Source organism: Ursus maritimus, unplaced genomic scaffold (assembly GCF_017311325.1).
Source record: "Ursus maritimus isolate PB19 unplaced genomic scaffold, ASM1731132v1 scaffold_16, whole genome shotgun sequence".
In the NCBI taxonomy this organism is placed as follows: domain Eukaryota; kingdom Metazoa; phylum Chordata; class Mammalia; order Carnivora; family Ursidae; genus Ursus; species Ursus maritimus.
In genome coordinates this window covers 14779663-14803129 of record NW_024424008.1, presented here as the reverse complement: position 1 = coordinate 14803129, position 23467 = coordinate 14779663, and the positions used below count along the sequence as shown (strand labels likewise).

The window sequence follows — 23467 nt, the reverse complement described above, 5'->3', positions numbered from 1 at the left end:
AGAGAAATTGAGACTTGTTAAGCTAGGAGGGTGCTTTCAACAAGGTGATGGCTGATGCCAGATTTCATTATGTTTGTTCCTGTTCTGCCAAGAGTGAGGTGTGCTGCCTCATCAGGAGAAGTCGCTGCCATTGTGACTGGGTATGGTTCACTGAACCCCAGCAATGACAGGATCACTTTTCTCTCTTGCCTGACTCAGACTGGGGTGGCTGTGGAGCATTTATTTGTTCTTTACTTTACTCACTCGCCAAACAGTTGTTGGGTATCAGCTCTGTGCCAGGCTTGGTGCTGGGTGCTGGCATGACAAAGGTGATTAAGATGTAGTCCTCACCTTCAGGGAGTTTGCAGAGTTGACAGATTGCTGGGTGAGACAGATGTGCAAATAGATCATTGGAATATGGTGTGGTCAGTGCTGTGGGAGGCTGGGGAAGGGCAAACTGCTGACCTGTGCCTTGGCAATCAGGGAAGGCTTCCCCTGGGCGGTGGTGCACGTGCTGGATCTGAAGGATAAGGAACAATGTGCTGCACAGAGAAGTGAGCAGAGAGATCCCGAGAGACTTCACATTTATTGGCCTCTTACCAAGATCCAGGTGCTGTTAGGTGCTTTCAAGTAAACACCTTATTTAATCACCTCAGAAGTGCTGCAGAGTAGGTCTGATTTTCCCCTGTCTTTACAAACAAAGAGACTGAAGCTTCGAAGGGTTCAGTAACCTGCCCAGGTAACATATAGGAAGGGTCAGAACTGGGGTTTGAACCTGTTTGGGAGAGTCTAAAGCTCATAGTCTTTCTGCCAGGCCTTTCTGCTTCTAATGTTTAGGGAGGTCAGAAAGAGCAGTTTGGAGAATAGTAAGAAGTCTAGAGTATTGGCTAGTAGAGTCTGGAGTTAAGTGCTGGAAAATGAACCTGAAAAGGCAACCTGAAGTTAGGTGGTCAGGGGCCTCATATGAAACTCTTTCACTCCACAAGCACTGAATAAAAATCCACCATTTTCCAGAGACACCAAGCAAGGATATATGGAGTAGAGGCTCTGCCCCTAGGGGCTCACTTTCTAATCAGGGAATGCTGGAAGGACTTCTCTCTTCTGGAATTGGACTCAAACTTGGTCCTTTGGGAGGAGAAGGCAAAAGCTCCATCAGCAGCCCATAGGGGATTGTTTGCCCTGCAGAAAGCCTTAGGCAATTGGAAACCATTAGAAATGTTTAATAAGAACCGTGACCTTCTCTGGTGATTCAAAACCATGAAGTGATAACTGTCTTTGTCAGGATTTGGTGATATTTTGTCATGACACTCTGTGTCAAAGTGTTGTGATTGGTTATGTTTGGGATGGAGTCACTTCTTCCTAGGTAATTGGAAGAGGAGAGAAAGTTCCAGCAGAGAGTTGGACTCTGAGTAAAAAGATACTCCCCAGACTCACTTAGGAGAGAGGAAATGTACTTGCCAGAATCCCTACTGTTTTCCCCACTCCCAGGTATGCTGGTGTGCAACCCTCACACATGGCCCTGCCACCACCTTGATGTGGCCATCATACATGTTCTCTGCCTAAGACACGTAGATTTGCTACTTAGGAAGGGTGCATATTAGCTTGAATGACAATCATGAAACCCTTGTGGATTTCATTACCTTCCAAAAGTTCAAAGTTGGATTAAGGCTTTTATACTCCCTTATTCTATGACTATCTTCTAGAGTTTGTGGTTCTCATTTTATTGAGATGGATGGAGAGATCTGAAGTTTAAAAGACTTGTCAAGTAGAGGGTTGGCTGGAAAGATGGCAGACTATGAGGACCCTAAGCCCACCTCATCCCACAGATACAACTAGATAACACTCATGTCTGCATAAATAACCTAGAAGACAATCTGAACTGGCAGAACAAATTCCACAACTAAATAGTGGAGAAGAGGCTGCAACAAAAAAAGGTAGAAAGGGTAGAAGACCCAGTCTGGGAGTGGGTCCACTGGGGCCATCTGCAGTGCAGAGGAAGCTGGTGGCACAGAAAAGGGTGAAAAACAGACTTTCACACTGAGGACCCCAGTGGTAGAGGGTGAAAAACTGAAGGATGAATCCCCATAATATTTGCCTTTGAAAGTGAGAGGAGCTGAATTTGTGAGTTCTTTAAAACCAGTCAGACTTAAATCAGGGGCTCGGCTCTGGGAGAGCCTGGAGGGCATTAGGAAACTGAGTCCCTACCTTTAAAGACACAGCACACAAACAGCCCAAACATACAGCTAGAATCAGCAATTTGAAAACACTGAGGGAAGACAGGAGGGAGTGATTTGCTCATCTCAGAGTGTGACTTGTGGCTTATGGCTAGGAGAGACAAGAATCCTGGGGCAACCCCTCCAGAAACAAAGGAGCTGGCAGGTGCCATTTCCCTCCCCCACATAAACAACGGCCACCTGCAGGAACCAACCTGACACTTGCTTACCTCACTTGCTTACACAAAGACACACCACCCCACGCTTTGCTGGATCCTCCCTTTTCAGTCACACTTGCCTTAGTCTCAGCACTGTGGACCCTTCAGCAAGAAGACCAGCACAAATCCTGTCAACACCATGTCTCCCCACCCAGGCATTGTGTGGGACATCAGTTCCAGCTGCAGTGAGGGCAAGTCTCATCTCGCAAGCAGACCACCACACACCTTGTAAAATGTGCCCCACTCCTGCTGGGGACCAAACATTGCCCACGATAGGCAAAGAGAACCTCTGCAGACAACTGGACTGAAGGAAAAAGAGGTCAAGAGTGAATAGCAGAGGACACTAACACAACTAGGAGACATTCCCTTTGCTGGACCCTGGGGAATGGGACATGCACTGCAGGGCACTAGAGGACATCTTCTTCATAAGGCTATCATTATTAAGAGCAAGAGAAGTAGCTGACTTTCCTAACACAGAGAAATAGGCATAGAAAGTCAGTCAAAATGAGACAGAGAGATATCTCTCAAATGAAAGAACAGGACCAAACCACAGCAAGAGACCAACGTGAAATGGATATAAGTAATACACCTGATAGAAAATTTAAATTAATAATCATAAAGATACTCACTGGACTTGAGAAAAGAGTGGAGGACATCAGTGCAACTCAACACAGAGATAAAGAATCAGAGATCAAGAAAACAATAAATGAAATTAAAAATACATTTGATGGAATAAATAACAGGCTGATGAAGCAGAGGAATGAATTAATGACTGGGTACACAGAGTAATGGAAAGTCATCAAGCTGAGCAAAGGAGAGGAAAGAAAGTTATACAAATCAAGAATAGTCTTAGGGACCTCAGTCACTCCACCAAGTGTAATAACATTCACATGATAGGGATCTCAGAAGAAGAGAGAAGGAGGCAGAAAATTTATTTGAAGAAATATCTGAAACTTCCCTAATCTGGGGAAGGAAAGAGATATCCAGATCCAGGAGGCACAGAAATCCCCCAAAAAATTTCAACCCAAGGAGGCCCACACTAAGACACATAGTAATTAAAATGGCAAAAAGTAGTGATAAAAAATGTTAAAAGCAGCAAGAGAAAAGATGACAGTCACATACAAGGGGAATTCCATAAAGCTACCAGTAGATTTTTCAGCAGAAACTTTGCAGGGCAGAACAAAGTGGTAAGATATATTCAAAGTGAGGAAAGGGAAAAATCTGCAGCCAAGAATGCTCTATCCGGCAAGGCTGTCATTCAGAAGAGAAGGAGAGATAAAGAGTTTCTCAGACAAACAAACTAGAGGAGTTCATGATCATTAAACCAGTCCTACAAGAAATATTAAAGGGAGCTCTTTGAGTGGAAAGGAAAGACCATAAGTGAGAGTATGAAAAGTAAAAAACACAAAAGTGGTAAAAATAAATATTTCTGTAAAAACTAGTCAAAGGATTCATAAAAGGATGTAAAATATGATACCATATACCTAAAACACCACAGAAAGAGGAGTAAAGAATGGGTTTAAGCTTAAGTGACCATCAACTTAATATAGACTGCTAGATGCAGAAGATGTTACATACAAACTTAACAGTAACCACAAATCAAAAACCAGTAATAGATATGCAAAGAAGAGAAAGGAATCCAAGTATATCCCTAAGGAAAGCCAACTATGAAAGAGAGCAAGAGAAGAAAGATCAGAGAAAATCTATAGAAACAACCACAAAACCACTAACAAAAGGCAATAGATACATATCTATCAATAATTTCTTCGAGTGTAAATGGACTAACCACTCCAATAAAAAAAACACAGGGTGACAGAGTGGAGAGAAAAACAAAACCCATTTATATGCTACCTACCGGTGACTCATTTCAGACTGAAAGACATCTGCTGTTTGGAAGTGAGGGGATGGAGAAAACTTTATCATGCAAATAGATATCAAAAGAAAGCCAGGGTACCAATACTTATATTGGACAAAATAGACTTTAAAACAAAGACCGTAAAAAGAGACAAAGAAGAACACTATATCTTAATAAAGAGGACAATCCAACAAGAGGATATAACAATTGTAGAGGCACCTGGCTGGTTCAGTTAGTGGAGCATGCAAGTCTTGATCTCAGGGTTGTAAATTTGAGCCCCACATTGGGTGTAGAAGTTACTTAAAATATTTTTAAAAAGAGGATATGATAATAGTAAATATTTATTTATTTTTAAAGATTTTATTTATTTATCGGACAGAGATAGAGACAGCCAGCGAGAGCGGGAACACAAGCAGGTGGAGTGGGAAAGGAAGAAGCAGGCTCATAGCAGAGGAGCCTGATGTGGGGCTTGATCCCATAACGCTGGGATCACGCCCTGAGCCAAAGGCAGATGCTTAACTGCTGTGCCACCCAGGCGCCCCAATAATAGTAAATATTTATGCACCCAATGTGGGAGCACACAAATACATAAAACAGTTGATAACAAAAGTAAAGGAACTAATCAGTAGAAACATAATATTAGTAGGGGATTTTAACACCCTACTTACATTGATGGGCAGATGATCCAAACAGAAAATCAACAAGGAAACAGTGGCTTTGGATGACACAGTGGACCAGATGGATTTAACAGGTATATTCAGAACATGCCATCCTAAAAACAGTAGAATACACATTCTTTTCAGGTGCACATGGAACAGAATACACATTCTTTCCAGACTAGATCACATATTAGGCCACAGAACAAATCTCAACAAATTTTTAAAAATCAGGGTCCTACCATGCATCTTTTCTGACCCCAATGCCACAAAACTAGAAATCAACCACAAGAAAAAAATCTGGAAAGAGTACAAATACATGAAGGTTAAATAGCATCCTACTAAAAAAATAATAATAAATAAATAACATGCTACTAAACAATGAATGGGTCAACCAAGAAATCAAAGAAATAAAAAAAATTACATGGAGACAAATGAAAATGAAAACACAGTGGTCTAAAATCTTTGGGATGCAGCAAAAGTGGTTCTAAGAGGAAAGTTTATAGCAAAACAGGCCTACTTCCAGAAGCAACAAAAATCTCAACCTAAACTTACACCTAAAGGGGATAGAAAAAGAACAAATAAAACTCAAACTCAACAAATGGAAGGAAATAATAAAGATTAGAGCAGAAATAAAGACATAGAAACTAAAAAAACCAGTAGAACAAATCAATGAAACCAGGTGCTAGTTCTTTGAAAAGAGTAAAACAAAATTGATAAACCTCTAGTCAGACGCCTCAAAAAAAAAAAAAAGACCCAAATAAACAAAATCACTAATGAAAAAAGAAATAACAACACCACAGGTATACAAACAATTTTAACAGAATATTACGAAAACTTGGGGTGCCTGGTTGGCTTGGTTGGTTAAGCATCTGACTCTTGATTTTGGCTCAGGTCATGATCTCAGGGTTGTGAGATTGAGGCCTGTGTCAGCTCCATACTGGCCTTGGGGTCTGCTTAGGATTTTCTCTCTCCTGCCCTCTGCTCACTCGTTCTTTCTCTCTCTCTCTTTCAAAAAAAAAAAAAAAGAATATTATGAAAACCTATATGCCAACAAATTGGACAACTTAGAAGAAATGGATAAATTCCTAGAAACATATAACCTACCAAAACTAAAGCAGGAAGAAATAGAAAATTTGAACAGACCAGTTACCAGCAATGAAATTGAATCAGTAATCAAAAACCTCCCAAAAAAGAAAAGTCCAGGACCAGATGGCTTCACAGGTGAATTCTACCAAACATTTAAAGAAAAGTTAAAGCCTTTTCTTCTCAAACTATTCCAAAAAATATAAGAGGAAGGGAAACTTCCAAATTTATTCTGTGAGGCCAGTATCACCTTCATATCAAACCAGATAAGAACACCACCAAAAGGGATGCCTGGGTGGCTCAGTTGGTTAAGCAACTGTCTTTGGCTCAGGTCATGATCTCAGGGTCCTGGGATTGAGCCCCGCATTGGGGTCCCTACTCAGTGGGGAGTCTGCTTCTCCCTCTGCCCCCTACTTGTGATCTCTCCCAAATAAATAAATAAATAAATAAATAAATAAATAAATAAATAAAATCTTTTTTAAAAAAATAAGAACACCACAAAAAAGAGAACTACAGGGCAATATGTCTCATGAATATAGATGCAAAAAACCTCAACAAAATAGTAACAAACAAAATCCAACAATACATTAAAAAAATCATACACCATAATCAAGTGAAATTTATTCCTGGGATGCAAGCATGGTTCACTGTTCACAAAACAATCAACATGATATGTCACATCAAAAAGAGAAAGGATAAAACCCATATAATTTCAGTAGATGCAGAAAAAGCATTAGAGAAAGTATAACATCCATTCATGATAAAAACTTAACTGTGACATAGGTCTAGAGGGAACATACCTCAACATAATAAAGGCCTTATATGAAAAACCCACAGCCAACATCATTCTCAATGGTGAAAAACTGAGAACTTTTTCCCTAAGGTCAGGAACAAGACAAGCATGCCCACTATCAGTATTTGTTATTTAACATAGTTCTGGACGTCCTAACCACAGCAATTAGACAATATAAAGGCATCCACGTTGGTAAGGAATAAGTAAAACTGTCACTATTTGCAAATGACATGATACTGTATATACAAAACTGCTAGAATTGATAAATGAGTTCAGTAAAGTCATAGGACACAAAATCAATATACAGAAATCTGTTGCTTCCTATACACTAATAATGAAGCAGCAGAAAGAGAAATTAAGAAAATCCCATTTACAGTTCCACCAAAAACAATAAAATAGCTAGGAATAAATTTAACCAAACAGGTGAAAGACCTGTACTCTGAGAACTATAAAACCCTGATGAAAGAAATTCAAGACAACTCAAAGAAATGGAAAGATGTTCCATGCTCATGGGTTGGAAGAATAAAGATTGTTAAAATGTCTATACTACTCAAAGCAATCTACATATTTAATGTAATCCCTCTAAAATACAACAGCATTTTTCACAAAACTAGAACAAACAATCCTAAAATTTGTATGGAACCACAAAAGACCTCACCTAGGCAAAGCAATCTTGAAAAAGAAAAACAACTGGCGGTATCACAATTCCAGATTTCGAGTTATATTACAAAGTAGTAATAATTTAAACAGTATGATACTGTCATAAAAATAGACACCTAAATCAGTGGAATAGAACAGAAATCCAAAACCAAACTCACAGTTATATGGTTAATTAATCTTCAACAAAGGAAAAATGAATATCCAATGGGAAAAAGACTTTTCAGCAAATGGTGTTGGGAAAACTAGACAACCACAAGCAAAGTAATGACACTACCACTTTCTTACACCATACACAAAAATAAACTCAAAATGGATTAAAAGACCTGAATGTGAGACCTGAAATCATCAAAATCCTTGAAGAGAGCACGGGCAGTAATATCTCTGACATTGGCCATAGCAGCATTTTTCTAGGTATGTTTCCTAAGGTGAAAGAAATAAGAGCAAAAATAAACTGTTGGGACTACATTAAAAAAAAAAAGTTTATACACAGCGAAGGAAACAACAAAACTAAAAGGCAACCTATGAAATGAGAGAAGGTATTTGCAAATGACATAAAGGATTAGTATCCAAAATATATAAAGAACTGATACAACTCAACACCTCAAAAAACAAATACTCCAATTTAAAAACGGGCAAAAGACATGAACAGACATTTCTCCAAAGAAGACATACAGATGGGCAACAGACACATGAAAAGATGTTCAACATCACTCATCATCAGGGAAATGCAAATCAAACCTACAATGAGATATCACCTCACACCTGTCTGAATGGTGAAAATTGAAACACAAGAAACATCAAGTATTGGTGAAGTTATGGAGAAAAAGAAATCCTCTTGTACTGTTGGTGGAAATGCAACTGGTACAGACACTATGGAAAACAGTATGAAGGTTCCTCAAAAAATTAAAAATAGAACTACCCTACAACCCAGTAATTGCATTACTAAATATTTACCCAAAAAGTACAAAAACACTAAATCAAAAGGATATGTGTATCCCTATGTTTGTTACAGCATTATTTACAATAGCTAAGCTATGGAGCAGCCCAGGTATCCATTGGTAGATGAATGGATACAGAAGAAGTGGTAAATATATACAATGGAATATTATTCAGCCATAAAAAGAATGAAATCTTGCCATTTGCAACATGAAGAGCTAGAGAGTATAACGCTAAGTGGATTAAGTCAGAGAAAAAAATGCCATATGTTCTCACTCGCATGTGGAATTTATAAACAAATGAAATGAGCAGAGAAAAAAGAGAGAGAAACCAAGACACAAACTCTTAACTATAGAGAACAAATTGATGGTTACCAGAGGGGGTGTGGGAGGGATGGTGAAAATAGGGGATGGGGATTGAAGTGTACACTTATCATGATGGGGAAGAGAAAAAAAACAACAACAACACTAGTCAAGTAGAACAGTGCTTTTTAAGTGAGTGTAAAATAGGGAGATTTTAGGGCTGTATTTGTTTTGTTCTACAGGTGTTAGCTTTTCAGTGAGCACGACTGGTTGTGGAATGCTTGCAAGCAGTAATTGTACAATCGGAATTTGCCTCTGCCTCTACTCCCCATTCCCCTACTTGCATAAATTTGATCTTGCTTGCCTCCAGCCTGCTTTTTCAGTACTCACTTCCCTGGCATTAAGAACAAGGGATATCATTCACTCCCCCACCCCCAGAAAGTCTCTGATAAATGCATTTCACCAAAACAGAGAGGTCTGATGAACTTATAACTCCTCCACAGATATTCATTGGGTTTTAGGTGCTAGGAATTGGCAAAGGGCAGTTTTACATGCATTGCTAATTTAATCTTCAAAGCAATCCCATGGAGTAGATTACTATGATGAACCTCTTTTTACAGATAAAAGGACCGAAGCTTAGAGACACTTAATAGACCATCTTTCCCTGGGATATTTGCATTTAAACGGTGGACACAGAAGACTGCAGCCAAAAAGTGAATCTGGTTTTGAGAAATTCCAGGCACCATGTGGAGGTCATGGATGAAGTCTTTGATTTTTAAAAAAATGTTAGCCTTGTCTTTCCTGACTTTTCAATCAAAGAGGAATTTCTTGGTCATCTAGGAGGCTTGTGGCGTCTTCTAAAATATTGAGAGCTTTATTTGTATGTTTACCAATTTCCTTATGCACTGTCCCAGTGAACTCATTTATTTACTGTGGGCTCTCAGGAAAGTAAAGCTCTTTTCCTTTTGTAGACATTTGCCTGAAAAAATTAAGGATGACCAACAGTTGAAGAATATGAGTGGTCAATGGTTTTATGAAGCCAAGGCAAAAAGGCACAGAGACAGAATTCATGGTGCAGATATCATCAGAGCGTCCATGAGAAAGAAGAAGCTCCAGGTAGAAGGTGAGTTGATTTGACTAGGACATTTTGAACCAGCATTTGTTTGGGAAGGCGTTGCCAGGAGACAGGAAGGATGTTAGAATCAGTACTGCAATCTGCTGAGGGAAAGAGGTGCTCTTTGCATAATGTGTAGTCCTCCAGCTCAAAATCTTCTTGTCCTGGATTCAGATAAGGCAGGGCCAAGGGACTCAGGGTAATCTAGAAAAACATAGGAAGCCCTTTAGATACTGTGTTGAGTTGTAGTAGTATAGACAGTTGGGGTTTATAAGGCATTTACCCCCTTCATTCCTTTGGCTTTTAACTCTGAAGATTCAGAACCATTTCCTCTGAGGAGAGTGACAGGAAGAGATTAGCTTCCCTTTCAACATCTGGTATGTCTTTAATCATCCAAGTATATCACTTAAGGGACTGTAAAGACAGTATTTTGAGGGCTTCTTTAGAATTCTGTTGGGTTTATTAAATATGTGTGGTGTGCCTTTGCTTTCACTCTGATCTAGGCAGTATAAACTTTTACCCCTGAGAACAGTCCCTGTCTAGATCTAGCCTGTACCCAATAAGGAAAATAACTGTCACCTTTTGAACGTTTCATACATGATAGGTATTTGTTCTCTATTATTTGCAACTATAGCAGCAATCTTGTAAGGTAGGTATTCTTATCCCTGTTCTACATATGAGACATGTAAAATCAGAGAAGTGAAGTTATTTGTCCAAGGTTGTATCATTGGCAAATGGCAGAGCTGGGATTTTGTTCTTTCTGACACACCCCTTGCAAATAAGGGGTAATGTTTAGTGTGTGCCGTGCACTGCTCACATCCCTCTTGATTTTCAAAACCATCCAGGCCTTCAGAAATCTTGGGAGGTATGGGTTAGTATTGTGGATTCTATTTTGCAATTGAAGAAAGTAGACTTCTATGTAAAGAGACCTGTGGGGAATACCACCCTGGAATTTAAGTATTTGGAAACCGGGAGTCCTTGTGTTGCTTCATCTTAACATCGATGTATAAGCATTCCTGGCAATTACGGGCACTGGGGTCGAAAGCAAGTTTCCTGAACTTTTTGATCCTCAATTTCCAAATCTCTAAACTTGGAATATAGCACCTTCCTCACAAGGTAATGCATACAAAAAACAACACTGTGCCCAGCACTTAGCATAATTACTTAATGCTAATTATTTGAGAGGTGCTGGTAAAGAATCCTGGGTGTTCAGAGGCAAAAAGAAGTGATTTTCTAAAGAGGGAGCATGGAAGTTTTATGGGGGGCCTTGGCATCTGAGCTGGGTATTGAGGAGTATGTAGAATTTGGATGTGTAGAGACTGTGGGAAGGAAGAGGCAGTGGAGAGGAACATTCCAGACTAGAAGCATTTGTTCCCCTTTGGATCCCGGAGCCCAGCCTCAAGTCGGGCACATTGTTGACATTCAGTAAATGCTTTGTAATGATGGTGTCTCTGTCCCAATGAGAACTAGCTGTCCTGAGTGTCCCCCGGCCATACATATTTAGTCCTGACCCCAATTCAGGTGAAATTCACCTAGAGGTGGTCACTATTTCGCTGGAGTGGTCTCTGGAGTTACCTGGACATTTAAAGGTCCACTCATACTCTCAGGAGATTCTGCTTGGGGGAAGCTAACATCAGATATAATTTTGCAGATGTAATTCTGACCCTGGGGACTCAGACTCATGAGTGACTGCCTTGGCAATCTAGGAAGACCTGAAGTTCAGGTCTGAGCTTCAGTGATAAGAGCTACTAGGAGACTTAGAGGTCATGGAGGTGAGAAATGACCTTCCTATCTTGACTGTTTCTTCTTTCAGCAGAGCAGAGTAAGGACAGAGCAAACGAGGCAAAGGAAAGTTGGGTGAATAACGTCAACAAACATGCTTTCCTCCCCCCAGAGCTAACTAGTGCTGTGGAAGAGCCAGAAGATGTAGCCCCAACAAGCCCAAGGTAAGACAGAGCTCACAGGGACAGTCACTGCATGTGGGATTCGTGGCTTGGTGTGCTATGAGCACAAACACCAGACTAGTCTCACAGGCACTGTGAAATATGTATGAGAGAATTCTGGGCCCTGACGTGGACAGAGCCTGAAAAATACTCTTTCCCAGCTTCCAGAATTTCTAATAAATCTGAGTGTTAAGTAAAACTAAAATGTTAAGTGGAGATTTCTTCCAGCACCAATAATAGCTGGTTTTTATTTGTATTAATGATTTTATCTTAGAGTAGAATGAAGAGGTACTTCAAAATAAATATAGTCACTTCAGGGGAGAGGTGAATTATGACCAAATTGTCATAACTTGGTACGATGGAAGAGGCTCAAGCATGGGCACTAGACATGAATTCAAATCCTAAACATGCCGTTTATTAGCCATTTGATGATGGGGAAGTCATTTAACCTCTCTGAGTCTCTTTTTTTAACTATAGATAAAAATGATAATATATACCTGGAAGGGCTGTAGTGAGAATTAGTGATAACATATGCAGAATACCTGACACATAGTAAGTGCTTAGTAAATGCCTCTTCAGGATGTAGGTTGTCCTCAATATTTCAGTCTTGATTTTGTTGGTGTTTTCCATACCTGTTACCATCTGACCAAAGAGTACATTTGTGTGTTCTTCCTAAGAAATACCTGATTGTGGAGCTATACTGTCACAGATGTTTTGATGGTTTGCTTTTAGGTATTTAAGGATCTTCCCATTGGTGTTCATCCCTTAGAAGTGTAGTTGCTACCCTTTGGCGGGAAGGCAGTTGCCTTTTATCTGTAGCTCCTCGGTGAAGACAATTTAATTCAGAGTCTCCAACAGGGCTGAAGTTGACAAATTTGCCGATGGCACAATCACCAAGTCAGATGCCAAGTCTGAGGCACCTGCAGAACAGTGATGTTTCCAGCATAGCTTACAGGTGAGGGAGAAGGTCTGTAATATAGGCATGAATAGGAATTTCAGAGCCAAATATGAGTAAAGTTATATCACATGGATAGTGGCATACTGATTCTATTAAGGTACCCATTGTCTATTTCCCTATTGTAGAGGACTCACTTTGTTTTCCATGGGTGGTAGACTGGACTGCTTCCCCTCTGGGATGATTTGTAATGTTCTGTTAAGTCTGTAGAGGCCATGTTGGTTAGAAGTTAAACAATAAGTAGCCACTAAATTGATTTTGTGACCTTGCACTAGAAGTGACTTAAATTCTTGGGCCTTTGGTTCCTCAATTGTAAAATGGCATGATAATGATTTGCCAGCAGAATTATAGAGAATTTAATTAGGTAGTAAATGTAGAATTCTTACCATGGTCCATAGCACATAGTAGGCATTCAGTGAATGGAAGTAGGGGCTCTCACAGAGAGTGAGAGCCTAGCCCTACCGTCTCCCCTTGGTGACTCCTCATTCACCAGCAGTACCCGTAATGGGATAAAGGATTGCCTTCCATAGGGAAAGATGAGAGTGAGAACGTAGTCATTTAGAATCACCATCAAGGAGCTGACAGCAGTTCCTAAGAGCTAGTTTGATAGCGGAGAGGGACACCAGAACACTGACTGACTAGGGGAGGTGGGTACAAGTCCCATAGAAGGGGAAAGGAGATTTGGGGGTATCAGAAGACCAACTTAGCTCACTGCACAGTTTTCTCTGGGTCAGACTTCCTGTCCTTCTCCCAAGAACTCATTTCATCTCAAAGGGCCTGGGGGACAGAGGCACCCCTGCCCTCCTAGTCCAGCTCATTTTCTTCATGACCTCAGGCAGGCTGGTGGCTGTATCTCCCCTCTTCCTCAATTTGAGGCTACTAATACAGCTTCCACAATTCATGTCTCCATTATTTCCTGCATTCCTTGTGTGACCTCAGACGAGTCTTTCTGGTCTCATCTGTAAATCAGAGCAGAGCTGCCTCACCAGGATATGATAAGATTAAATGAAATGAGATGTGGGAACCACTTAGCATTTCACAGGAAGAAAGAAAATTGGCAATTTCCAGTGGCTTTATAATTATGTTATTGTAACATAGATGAGGTCCAGTCGAGAAGGCAAGAATAAAAATGTCAGATGTGTCTAGTCGGCTTCGCTCATTACGTGACCTGGGTGGTAATCATCCAGAACTGCGGAAGGCGCTGTTGTATGCTTCCTCCTTCCCATGTCAGAAACTACCACTTGACTCAGTATCAGGTTCTTACGGTGTTTCTCACCTATACTTTAACCTTTGGGAACTGGGTGTGTTAAGTGTATTTTGGGGCCTGTGCTTTTAGAGGAATTGAACTTCAATAGAATGACTCAGTACCTGTCAATATTTTCTTAGCCCGGAGTCAGGTGTCCGGGAGTGTTGTGAGGCAACAGTGACTAGAGATTGCAGTTTCTTTTTCTTCTTCTTTTTTTTTTAAATGTACTTTTTTTTTAAAAAAAGATTTTATTTATTTATTTGACAGAGAGAGAAGGAACACAAGCAGGGGGAGTGGGAGAGGAAGAAGCAGGCTCCCAACGGAGAAGCCTGATGTGGGACTCAATCCCAGGACTCTGGGATCACTCCCTGGGCCGAAGGCAGACGCTCAACGACTGAGCCACCCAGGCACCCCTAGATATTGCAGTTTCTGAAAGAGTTTTTCTTTCTTCCTTTTTTTAAAATTTAAATTCAATTAGCCAACATATAGTACATTGTTAGTTTCAGTTGTAGTGCTCAATAATTCATCAGTTGGTTATAACAGCCCATTGCTCATTATATCACACACCCTCTTTAATGCCCATCACCCAGTTACCCCAACCCCCACCCACTTCCTCTCCAGCAACCCTCAGTTTGTTTCTCATCATTAAGAGTCTCTCGTTAAGTTTTCCTCCCTCTTTGATGACTTCCCACTCAGTTTTTCCCCCCTTCCCTTATGATCCTCTGCACTGGAACTGAAAGGTATTATGCTAAGTGAAATAAGTCAATCAGAGAAAGATAATTATCATATGGTTTCACTTATATGTAGAATATATGAAGGAGTTTTTCTGTTAGGCTCTGTGGCAAGATTTCTTCTTTCTGTACGTACAATTCTGTACGGTCCTGCCTGGGAAGAATTGAAATGCTGTGATGCCCGGCATGAACTCAACCACCATCCTGTACCTGCGTTCTTTCACAACTCATCTTTGTTTGCACCTGTCACATGAGGAAGCAGAGAGAGGTTTGATGAACAAAGGAGCAGAGAGTGAGGTTTTCTTTAGAGTGAAAAGAGAAAACTCCAAATGCTCACAGTTCCAGTGCTGGTTGCTAAATTTTAACTGGGCTGTGTTGGCACAAACTGTGGTAAAAGACTGGGGTTTTGGTTTCCTTAAAAAATGTGTATTTCTAGTCATCACAGATTGGTACCTTTTATAAAATATAACAAAAATGAAATATAGAAAACAACAAAGGCATGCAAAATATAAACCCCTGATCATGTGCTGAGATGTCTCAGCAAATTGCTATAAGTGATTCTAAATACATAATCTTGATTTCTGTATTTAGCTCATTATGAGCCAGTAACAAGCAATTCTCAGACTGGCACTGGTCCATGAACCACGCCTTGTAGCACATTGTGTCCTTTTCACAATAATCCATAGGGCATGGCTGAACCAAGGTGGGGAATACACAGTAAAGGTGGGAGAAGCTTTTCCCATGGGGGTCAGGACCCTGCCTATAAGGGAGGTATAACATGTCTTGACTGTAGAGGGAGACCTGCTCTGGGATGAGGAGCAAGAGATAGTAGTATGTAGGGTAGTTCCTTTGTTACTTGAGATCACATGTTTTGTGAAACAAGATTAGGCACCCTGGGCAACACTGACAGTCTAGTAGCCTCTCTACTGACAAGGGCCTTGGATGTCCCCAGTGTTGGTGCTTTTTTGGTCTGAAGGAGCGTGGAAGCGGACTGGCCTTGTAGTTTCTCTGCCTCTCTCTAACTTCTTCCTTGAAGACTGCCTCTCTGAGGACTGGTCTCTGTGGTAGCTTATATTGTCTTAGCTCTGTGGCCTCACACGGGGCCAGAACTCTAAAAAAAATGATAGTTTCTCAAGTGTGTTCCAAGCTTCCCAATTTCCTCCTTCTGGTTCCTCTTCCCATGCCCTCTCCTCTCCCACATCCCTCAGTTGCCCGATAGCCCCTTGTTTCTCCTTTAAAGGGTCTAACATGCATTCCACTTTAAGAAACACTTGACTTCTTAATAACTTAAGCCTGTATGGATGACAATGTTGAGCTTCTTGTCTTTTCTCAATGGTCACCCTATTGAACATGAGTCTGAGCATGTTTAAGGCATCCTAACACACAGCCCATCTGGTGTGTAATATGGACAAAGGCATTTCAATGAAAGGAATCAGAGGTCTGTCATGTGCCTGTCTCCCACAATGTGCAGACTTTCTGCTAAGAGGACTTAGGGTTCCTGATGGTTTCTAAAGATTAAAGAATTACGTTTCTAATACAGAAAGGTCAGAGCCTTCAGCCAAGGGAAGCAAGGTGTTTGGTGCAGAGAGGACTATGTTAAGGGCAGTGGGCATCTCAGTGCCCTGGTATCACACCAGGGAGGTGGTCGTGTACTCTGACTCTATACAGACCTGCCCTGGTGATAGATGTCATTAGTCAAAGGTCAGTGACCACTGTTGCTGGAACAAAATTAGCAGGGGGTGATGTGAGCCAGCCTGAGCCACAGGCAGAAGTGTTCAGAAAGGCCAGAAGAAAGGCAGTTGCAAGAGTGGGATGTGGAGAAAAATAAGAAAGAGAAATAGGTGTGAATTGTTAGAATGGAACGATTAACCCATAGGTTGATTGGGCAACTCAGGCTACTTCTTGGAAATAAAGTGTTTAAATGTCTTTGTTTGCAGTTGAATGGAAACACTGGTTTAATATCTTGCTAGCACCCAATAAAATAAATCATTCTGTTGGGTTACTAATTCATTTTTCATTCAACCATTTATTCAGTCAGTCAGTAATTATGACGTGTTTATTGTATACAAGATGGTAGCTAGGAATTCAAAAATGAACAACATATGGTTCCTGTCCTTAGGGAACTTACTGTTTGCAAAAGGGGCTGACATGTATAATCATGACTTGTGATGTGGTATGATAAGTATAATTAAAAAGCTGTGGGAACACAGAGGCAGAGCACTGACCGTGTCCAGGGTCAATGGGAAGGATTGTCAGGAAAGCTTCTAGAGATAGTTGTATGTAGGGCAGTTCTTGAAAGATGAGAAGGATTATGGCAGGTAGACATGGGGAGAGGACAGTACAGTCAGAGGGGATGACATGGGGGTCTGGCATGTTGGAGACGTGGAAGGGGTCTAGTCTGGTGGGTATGCTGAGTGAGTGGTGGGCAGTCAGGCTGGAGGAAGAGGCTGGGCCCGGATTGTCAAGGGCTTTGAGTGTTGGACAAAAGGCTGGACTTTTTCCTTAAGTCACCAGAAGGCATTACATGACTTTTTGATCAGGTTTACTTTTTGGAGTGATCATTCTGCTAACTTTGTGAAAGATGGGGTGAAACAGTTCAATTAGAACATTGTAACAGAAGCTTAGGTGAGAGATGGTAAGAACCTAATGAAGGAAATGCAGAAAAGAGAAATATGGTGGAGTTTTAGAGATGAAATTAGAAGAAATTTGAAGGGTTGGTAGGACATAGATACCTGATAATCTATAAAGGATACGTGGGTCACTTGATGAGAAGTTCTCATCTGCGACCTGTAGGTCAGAACTGCCTGAGGGACTTCTAAAAATCCAGATTCCCAGGGCTGAGTGTCCATGCATTTCTTTCTCAATGTCTAGGATGTGGATATTATTCACCACCATGTCCCAAGCATCTAACACATGGTAGGTACTCAGGAACAAGTACCCATGAAATGAATGAATGAATGAATGAATGCAGCACCCTGTCTTACTGTCCTTCAGCACACTTCTCATTATGTGACATCATGTTCTATATTTATTGTGTGTATGTATTGTCCCTTCCCCCCAGATCCATGAGGAAAAGGACTTTTTGTTTATTGCTATATTTTGTTTGGTTCACTGCACTATTCCTAACACCTACAACAGTACCCAACAAGTGTCTTGTGGAATGAATGAATGAATGAATGAATGAAAACTAGATGGAGAATGAGAGTTCAACCAATTGAATGAAAATAGTTGATGAGATAATTATGAAATAAAGAATAACAGTGAATGAGGGTTAATGAACAAACGAATGAGTAAATGAATGATTGAATGAAGTGGTTTGCAACTCAGGACATGAGTAGAAAGAGGAGAAGGGGGAAATTTAAACTCCAAGAACAGGACTGACAACCTGCAGACTTCACTGCGGTGCGTTACTGAGAATCTCCCAGTTCAGCAGTACCACTGTGAGCTCCAGTGATCACAGAGGTGGAAGAGAACAGGAGGGCTAGTCTCACATTTGGACAACTACAAGACCGGGAGGGGCACTCAGGATAGAGAACTGGAAGGCACGGAGGCAGGAGGGAGCTTGGCTGCTCCAGAGGTTTGTAATGTCCATTAGTCAAAAACATCCCTAGAGAACGAATGTCTCCAAAATGAGTTCAGGGAGAACAAGGTAAAGTCTTTGTGGCAGTATTTCTTTCCATGGCATCCACACTTCTCTGATGACGTGGAAGGAAGGAATGAGTTTTCTTACAAGGGAAGCCGTGCATCCTCACTTCACTTTGGTTTTGGTGGAATTAAAACACTGTTTTGTTCTAAAAGTTGTTGTAATGAACAAAAACACTAGTCTTTAAGCTTCACTGCCTGTGCTTCAGTGATACTTGTGCCACCGATCTCCCTCTTACCCCTGCTGAATGGAGACCAAGCAATTAAAACCATGTCTTTAATTCTGAAGTAGTAGTATTTTTTCTGCTAATGTTCTTTTTCCTGGAAGGCTTTTGTTTCTCTCTCTCTCTCAATCTCAATCTCTCTCTTTTTCTTTCTCCCCCCCACCCCATCTCTATGTTGCAAAGGATTAGCTTTTTATTTCTATCCCCTCAATAATAAAATCAATGTGAAGCACTTGGCTTCCTCCCAAAGGCAAGGTAGAGAGGAGCAGATCTATGGACAGTGCATTTGCTCTTTTGTCCTTGGATACATTGCATATCCAGTGATGTGACCATTTCATTTCTTAGAGGCCTGCCCCAAAGAACGACTTCTGTAGAGCTCTTTAAAACAATCTTTCTTAATCCTATAGGATCTTGGATTTACCCAGATCACTTATGGTGGAAATAGTTTCATTGTGACATCAGAGTGTCTTACACTTGGCTGAGTATGTGCGTGTGAGAAAAATTATTGTGTGCAGTGTGGTGGCCCCAGAGAAGTCATGTTTTACTTAAGAAAATACTGACTTGAAAGGCTTGGTCCCGCATATTTTCTAATTTACTTCCCTCACTTTATCCCCGAGTCATTTTTCTTGTTTATTCATGTGTTGGAGCTTCACTGAGTGTAACATAGGCCAGCACGGTGTTGGGCGCCGGGGGTATGATACAACATTCGCTTCCAAGGAACGCACTGTCCAAAGGGAGAGGTCAACAACGACAACAACACGTGAAAAAAGGCACTTGCAGAATTTGCTTCTCATTCAGCACTGTTAATATTTAAGCTGCAAAATGCCTCAAAAGAAGGCATAAGATATCTGCTGTTATTTTTAACTTTTTTCGAGAGAAAGGCCAGTGAAGATTCAAAAGCTTTTAAAAGCTGCTTTCGTGTGCTTACGAGCACTTTAGGGCTGGACGCAGAAGCCAATGGAGCGTCCAGCTGCCTGTGTGGTGTGATCGGAAGCCCCACCTCTTTCTGCAGTGTCCCTGCAACAGGACCTAACATGACTATTCTTTAGAGTTCAGTCTTCAGAGACTCGTGTTAAAATGCAGATACTTTGAACCCTAATGCCAATATCATAATTTAATACTTTAATAATTCTTTTAACAAAGTAAACACATTTTGTCCAAGTGTTCCTTCTGGTATTGCAGGTAGTTTTTGAAGGGTTCCTGAGGGAAGAAGTACAAGCACAGAGTGTGGAATTTGGCTTGCTACAGTTTAAAAAGCTCATCTTCTGGAATGTACTGAATATCTTTTATATGCAGGACACAATCTACTGCCCCCAACAGGGATTCCAAGAAACAAAGACACAGTATCTGGCTATAAAGAGACTATACTCTCTTAGGAAAAATTATGCATCTGTATGTAAATATCTGATCACATGATAAATAGTGCCAGGCAGAGAGCAAATTCCTAATCCAAAGTACCAAGGAAATGTGCCCTAAGATTGGAGACAAGGAGACCCACTTCCAGCTGGGCTGATAGAGTAATAGCATCCCAGGGTGGTGAGATTTGGCCTGGGCCTGGGGATGACAGCAAGGATTTGTGCAGAGAGCACAGAAAACGTGCCAGGACAGGGCTGGGGGATAGGCTGAGTGCAGATAGTAACCAGTCAAAGGAGTTTTGGGGATAGTGAGTAGACAGATGCCTTTGTTTGGCATGAAGGGTCCACAGGAAGGAAGAGTGGGAAAACAGGTAGATGGTGGAGGACCTCCAGTTCCTTCCTGACAAGTTCAGACTTCATTCCACAGGTCTTGGGGATCCAGGGAAAGGAAATGAGCAGAAAAGCAACATGGTCAAAGTTGTCTTTGAAACCATCCCAGCTTAGAGGCGGAATGCTGTGTGGATGAGAGGAGTGGAACTTGAGAATCAGGAGGTCAGATGTGAAGCTAATTGGGCTGTCAAATTCGGGAGGTGACAGTACAGGTGGAAAGGAAGTGACAGATATGAGAGTCACTGAGAAGGAGGAATCACCTCGACCTCAGTCCTCTTGCTGTGAACCACTGCTTTACTAATGTGAGAAGTCAGAGGCAGGATAGACTAGCCATGAGTGTGACTGTCTTTGGGGTCAGGGTCAGACACCTGGCTCAAATCCCCAGCTCTTCATTAACTCATTTTGTGTCATTGAACAGGTTCCTTAGCCTCCCCAAGCCTCGGTTTTCTCATGAGTAAAATGGGGAGAAGGGTACATACCTCATAGGGATGTTGCAAAAATCAGTTGAAGATCAATGGTTGCCAAATAACAGGCAGGCATGCAAAACATCGTTGTATTCCTCAAGAGAAGTAAAGCCAGAGCTTCATCTAAGAAGTCGCTGTAATTTTCACAGACAAACTTTGAGGTCTAAGACTCTTGTTTTCATTTTGTCTAAGTAAGCAGACCAAGTAGCTAACCACATGTCCCACCCCCATCTCATTTTCCCCTCTCCCAACCACACGGTAACCGGGTGAATACTGTGTGTTTCTGTATTTTAGTGGCTGACCATGTGCTCTGAATGTGTTGTTTCTTCCTTTCTTTTGCTTTCTGAGCTAATAGGAACAAAGGCATTTTTTTTAACCTAAATAATGTGCCTCCTTGTTGTTTGGCAAATAACATGGATTTTTAAAGGAAAAATCATGGTTTCCTATCTGCTGCCACTTCCCCGGCGCTGGCTCAGTGGCCTGTGTCTCTTCAGTTGTTCACCAGTTGTGTACCAGCTCCTCTACATGGCATCACAGGGGGTTATAAAGATGCTCAAGATGGCATTCCTGGGGACCTCCCGTTTCCTGCGAGAGAAAAGCTATGTACGCACAGAATGAGGTTGCACAGTAGTCGGGAAGCACATTGCCGGATAGAGTTTAGTAAGAGAGAGACTGGTTTCATGTCTGGTTTTATGATGTGGCATATATGTACTCAGAGCCGGGGCCTGGGAGGCACGGGAACTGGGCTTCCAAGGAGCAGAGATGGCAAAGTCTCGCGTCCCTCCTCATCCTTCGTTCTCGGTGAGTGGGAGGGGAAAGGAGGAAGGTGGCAGGAGAGATGGGTGTTCCACGGACAGCCCCGACCAGCAACACTTGGTTCAGGTCCTCTGATCATGTGACTGCTTTATTTATAAGGAGATGATATAAAATGTTCTAAGAAATGGAGCCTGGCATGTGCTATAAGTTTCCTCATGTCACTCCATGGTTTCTTAAGATGGCAGTCAAGAGAAATGGCTTTCTAGTCCTGGGCTATTGGCTGTTTTTATTGTATGGACACTGTGAGTTCTCTTAGTGACCAGGTCCTTTTTTACATTGGTGCTAGATAACTTGATAAAGTGTGTGCCCACCTGTTTTAAAAGTTGCCTCCTATAATGTGTTTTTCTATTAGCCTTAATTCTGTCTCCTTTATAAATCCCCATTCTTGTTCCCTGCCCTTCTCCTCCCCATCCTTTTTCCCCTCTTTGTTACATCCACGTGATCAAGACATATTGTATATGCATCTGCCTCATCTGCTGTAATTCCTTTCTGGAACAGTGTGGAGGGTAATGAAAGGAAGAACGGCTTCCTCGGAAGTTCAGTCTCTTCCTGGGACTAAGTCTGTGTAAAAAGAACACTTGAGGTGCAGAAGGAAGGAAAGGAAACAAAGCCGCAGGAATATGTAGCTCACGATTGGAGCCACTGTATTCTTGGGCCGGGCTCTGTGGCCTTGGGACAGATTGCTCTCCCTCCCCAACCTCCAATTCCTTTGCTGCGTGGTGGAAAGCCAGGGCCTTCCTAGGTATTTTCCAAGTTGTTGACTCTGTGATGTCACTAAGAGAACAGGTGAGTCTAAGCGGGTGCAGTGGTTTCAGCCAATAGTGACCTCACCTTTCATGCCTGAGGCAAGGCCACTGGAGCAGGAAGTCTGAGCAGGTGGTTTTCCTCCCCCTCTAGGGCCACTCTGACTCTCTTTGTCCCTTCTTCCTCAATAGCCATGGGAGTGACTGCTCAGGAGGGAGCCCTACTAAACTCACTTTTCTCCATTTACTCTCACCTTGCTCTCATCCTGGGGCTGTCCTGTCCTTTGGGTAGAGAACCTTCTTCTGAGCCGGCTCAAGACCTCCATTCTCCCATCATCTTCTGGCTGCTGTGCTTGGCATTATCTCTTGCATTTGAACAAAAACTCACTGACCAGCCTGGAGAGTTCGGTTGAGGGTCCTCAGCAAGTTGCCGGAACGCACCAGCCTCCCTGCACAGCATCCCTTAGATCTGCTGTCAAGTCACTGGTCTCACCTGAATCTCTTCTTCAGTTATTTCCTCCCCGACTTAGAGTAAGCACTGCCCTTCCATGAAATCAAGCCCTGAAGCTCTCTGGGGCTTTATTTCAGCAATGACATCCACTGTTGTACACGCCCCTACCACCTTGCGCTGAGTTGCTCCCTGTCATCTGCATCTGATGGTAGCTTCTGACTTGGAGATGAGTCCATTTCTACAAATGTACATTGTGAACCTCTTGTGTGCTTGGTACCATAATAAAAACTTGACGGCTTCTGCTGGATAGTTTCACTTGTCTCACGCCTGTCTTTCATTTCTGTTCTGCCCCTGCCTTTGCTTCACTGTGTGATCATCTCTAGGCCCCAACTCCCTCTCCCTTCCTGGCAGTTTGATTTTACAAACTTCCTCTGCTGTCCTGCCTTAATAGCTTTTAGCTTCAAGGCACGATTTATGCTTCCTCAAAGGGTGAGGGTTTATTCTCTGAATTATTGTTTCTTTTGCAGTTCTAGCGTGGTAAATCCAGCTTCCACCATGATTGATACGTCCCAGGAAAACACAAGGAAGACAGCTGTGTCTCCGGCTAAGGTACATTGAGCTCAGACCCTGAATATCTCATTTTTGGCAAGAATACCATTTTTCTCATTTTAGCAAAGCACCGTGAAATAAAGAGG

At 41.7% G+C, this 23467-nt stretch overlaps 1 protein-coding gene and 1 long non-coding RNA gene across 8 annotated transcripts in view; one reads left to right on the top strand and one right to left on the bottom strand.

Moving 5' to 3' along the window:
• SYTL2 (synaptotagmin like 2) overlaps nt 1-23467 on the top strand; it is a 121265-nt gene that overhangs the window by 56049 nt on the left and 41749 nt on the right. For 5 of the 7 annotated variants that reach the window (XM_040630933.1, XM_040630930.1, XM_040630927.1 and 2 more), the window contains exons 3-5: nt 9670-9821; nt 11626-11758; nt 23300-23381. In XM_040630933.1, coding sequence (XP_040486867.1) covers nt 9670-9821; nt 11626-11758; nt 23300-23381 — 367 coding nt within the window. The remainder of the gene's footprint in view (nt 1-9669; nt 9822-11625; nt 11759-23299; nt 23382-23467) is intronic. The other 2 variants (XM_040630931.1, XM_040630929.1) reach the window with 2 other exon arrangements.
• Nucleotides 1-23467, bottom strand: part of LOC103675345 — a 72939-nt gene that overhangs the window by 29770 nt on the left and 19702 nt on the right. The window lies entirely within an intron of this gene.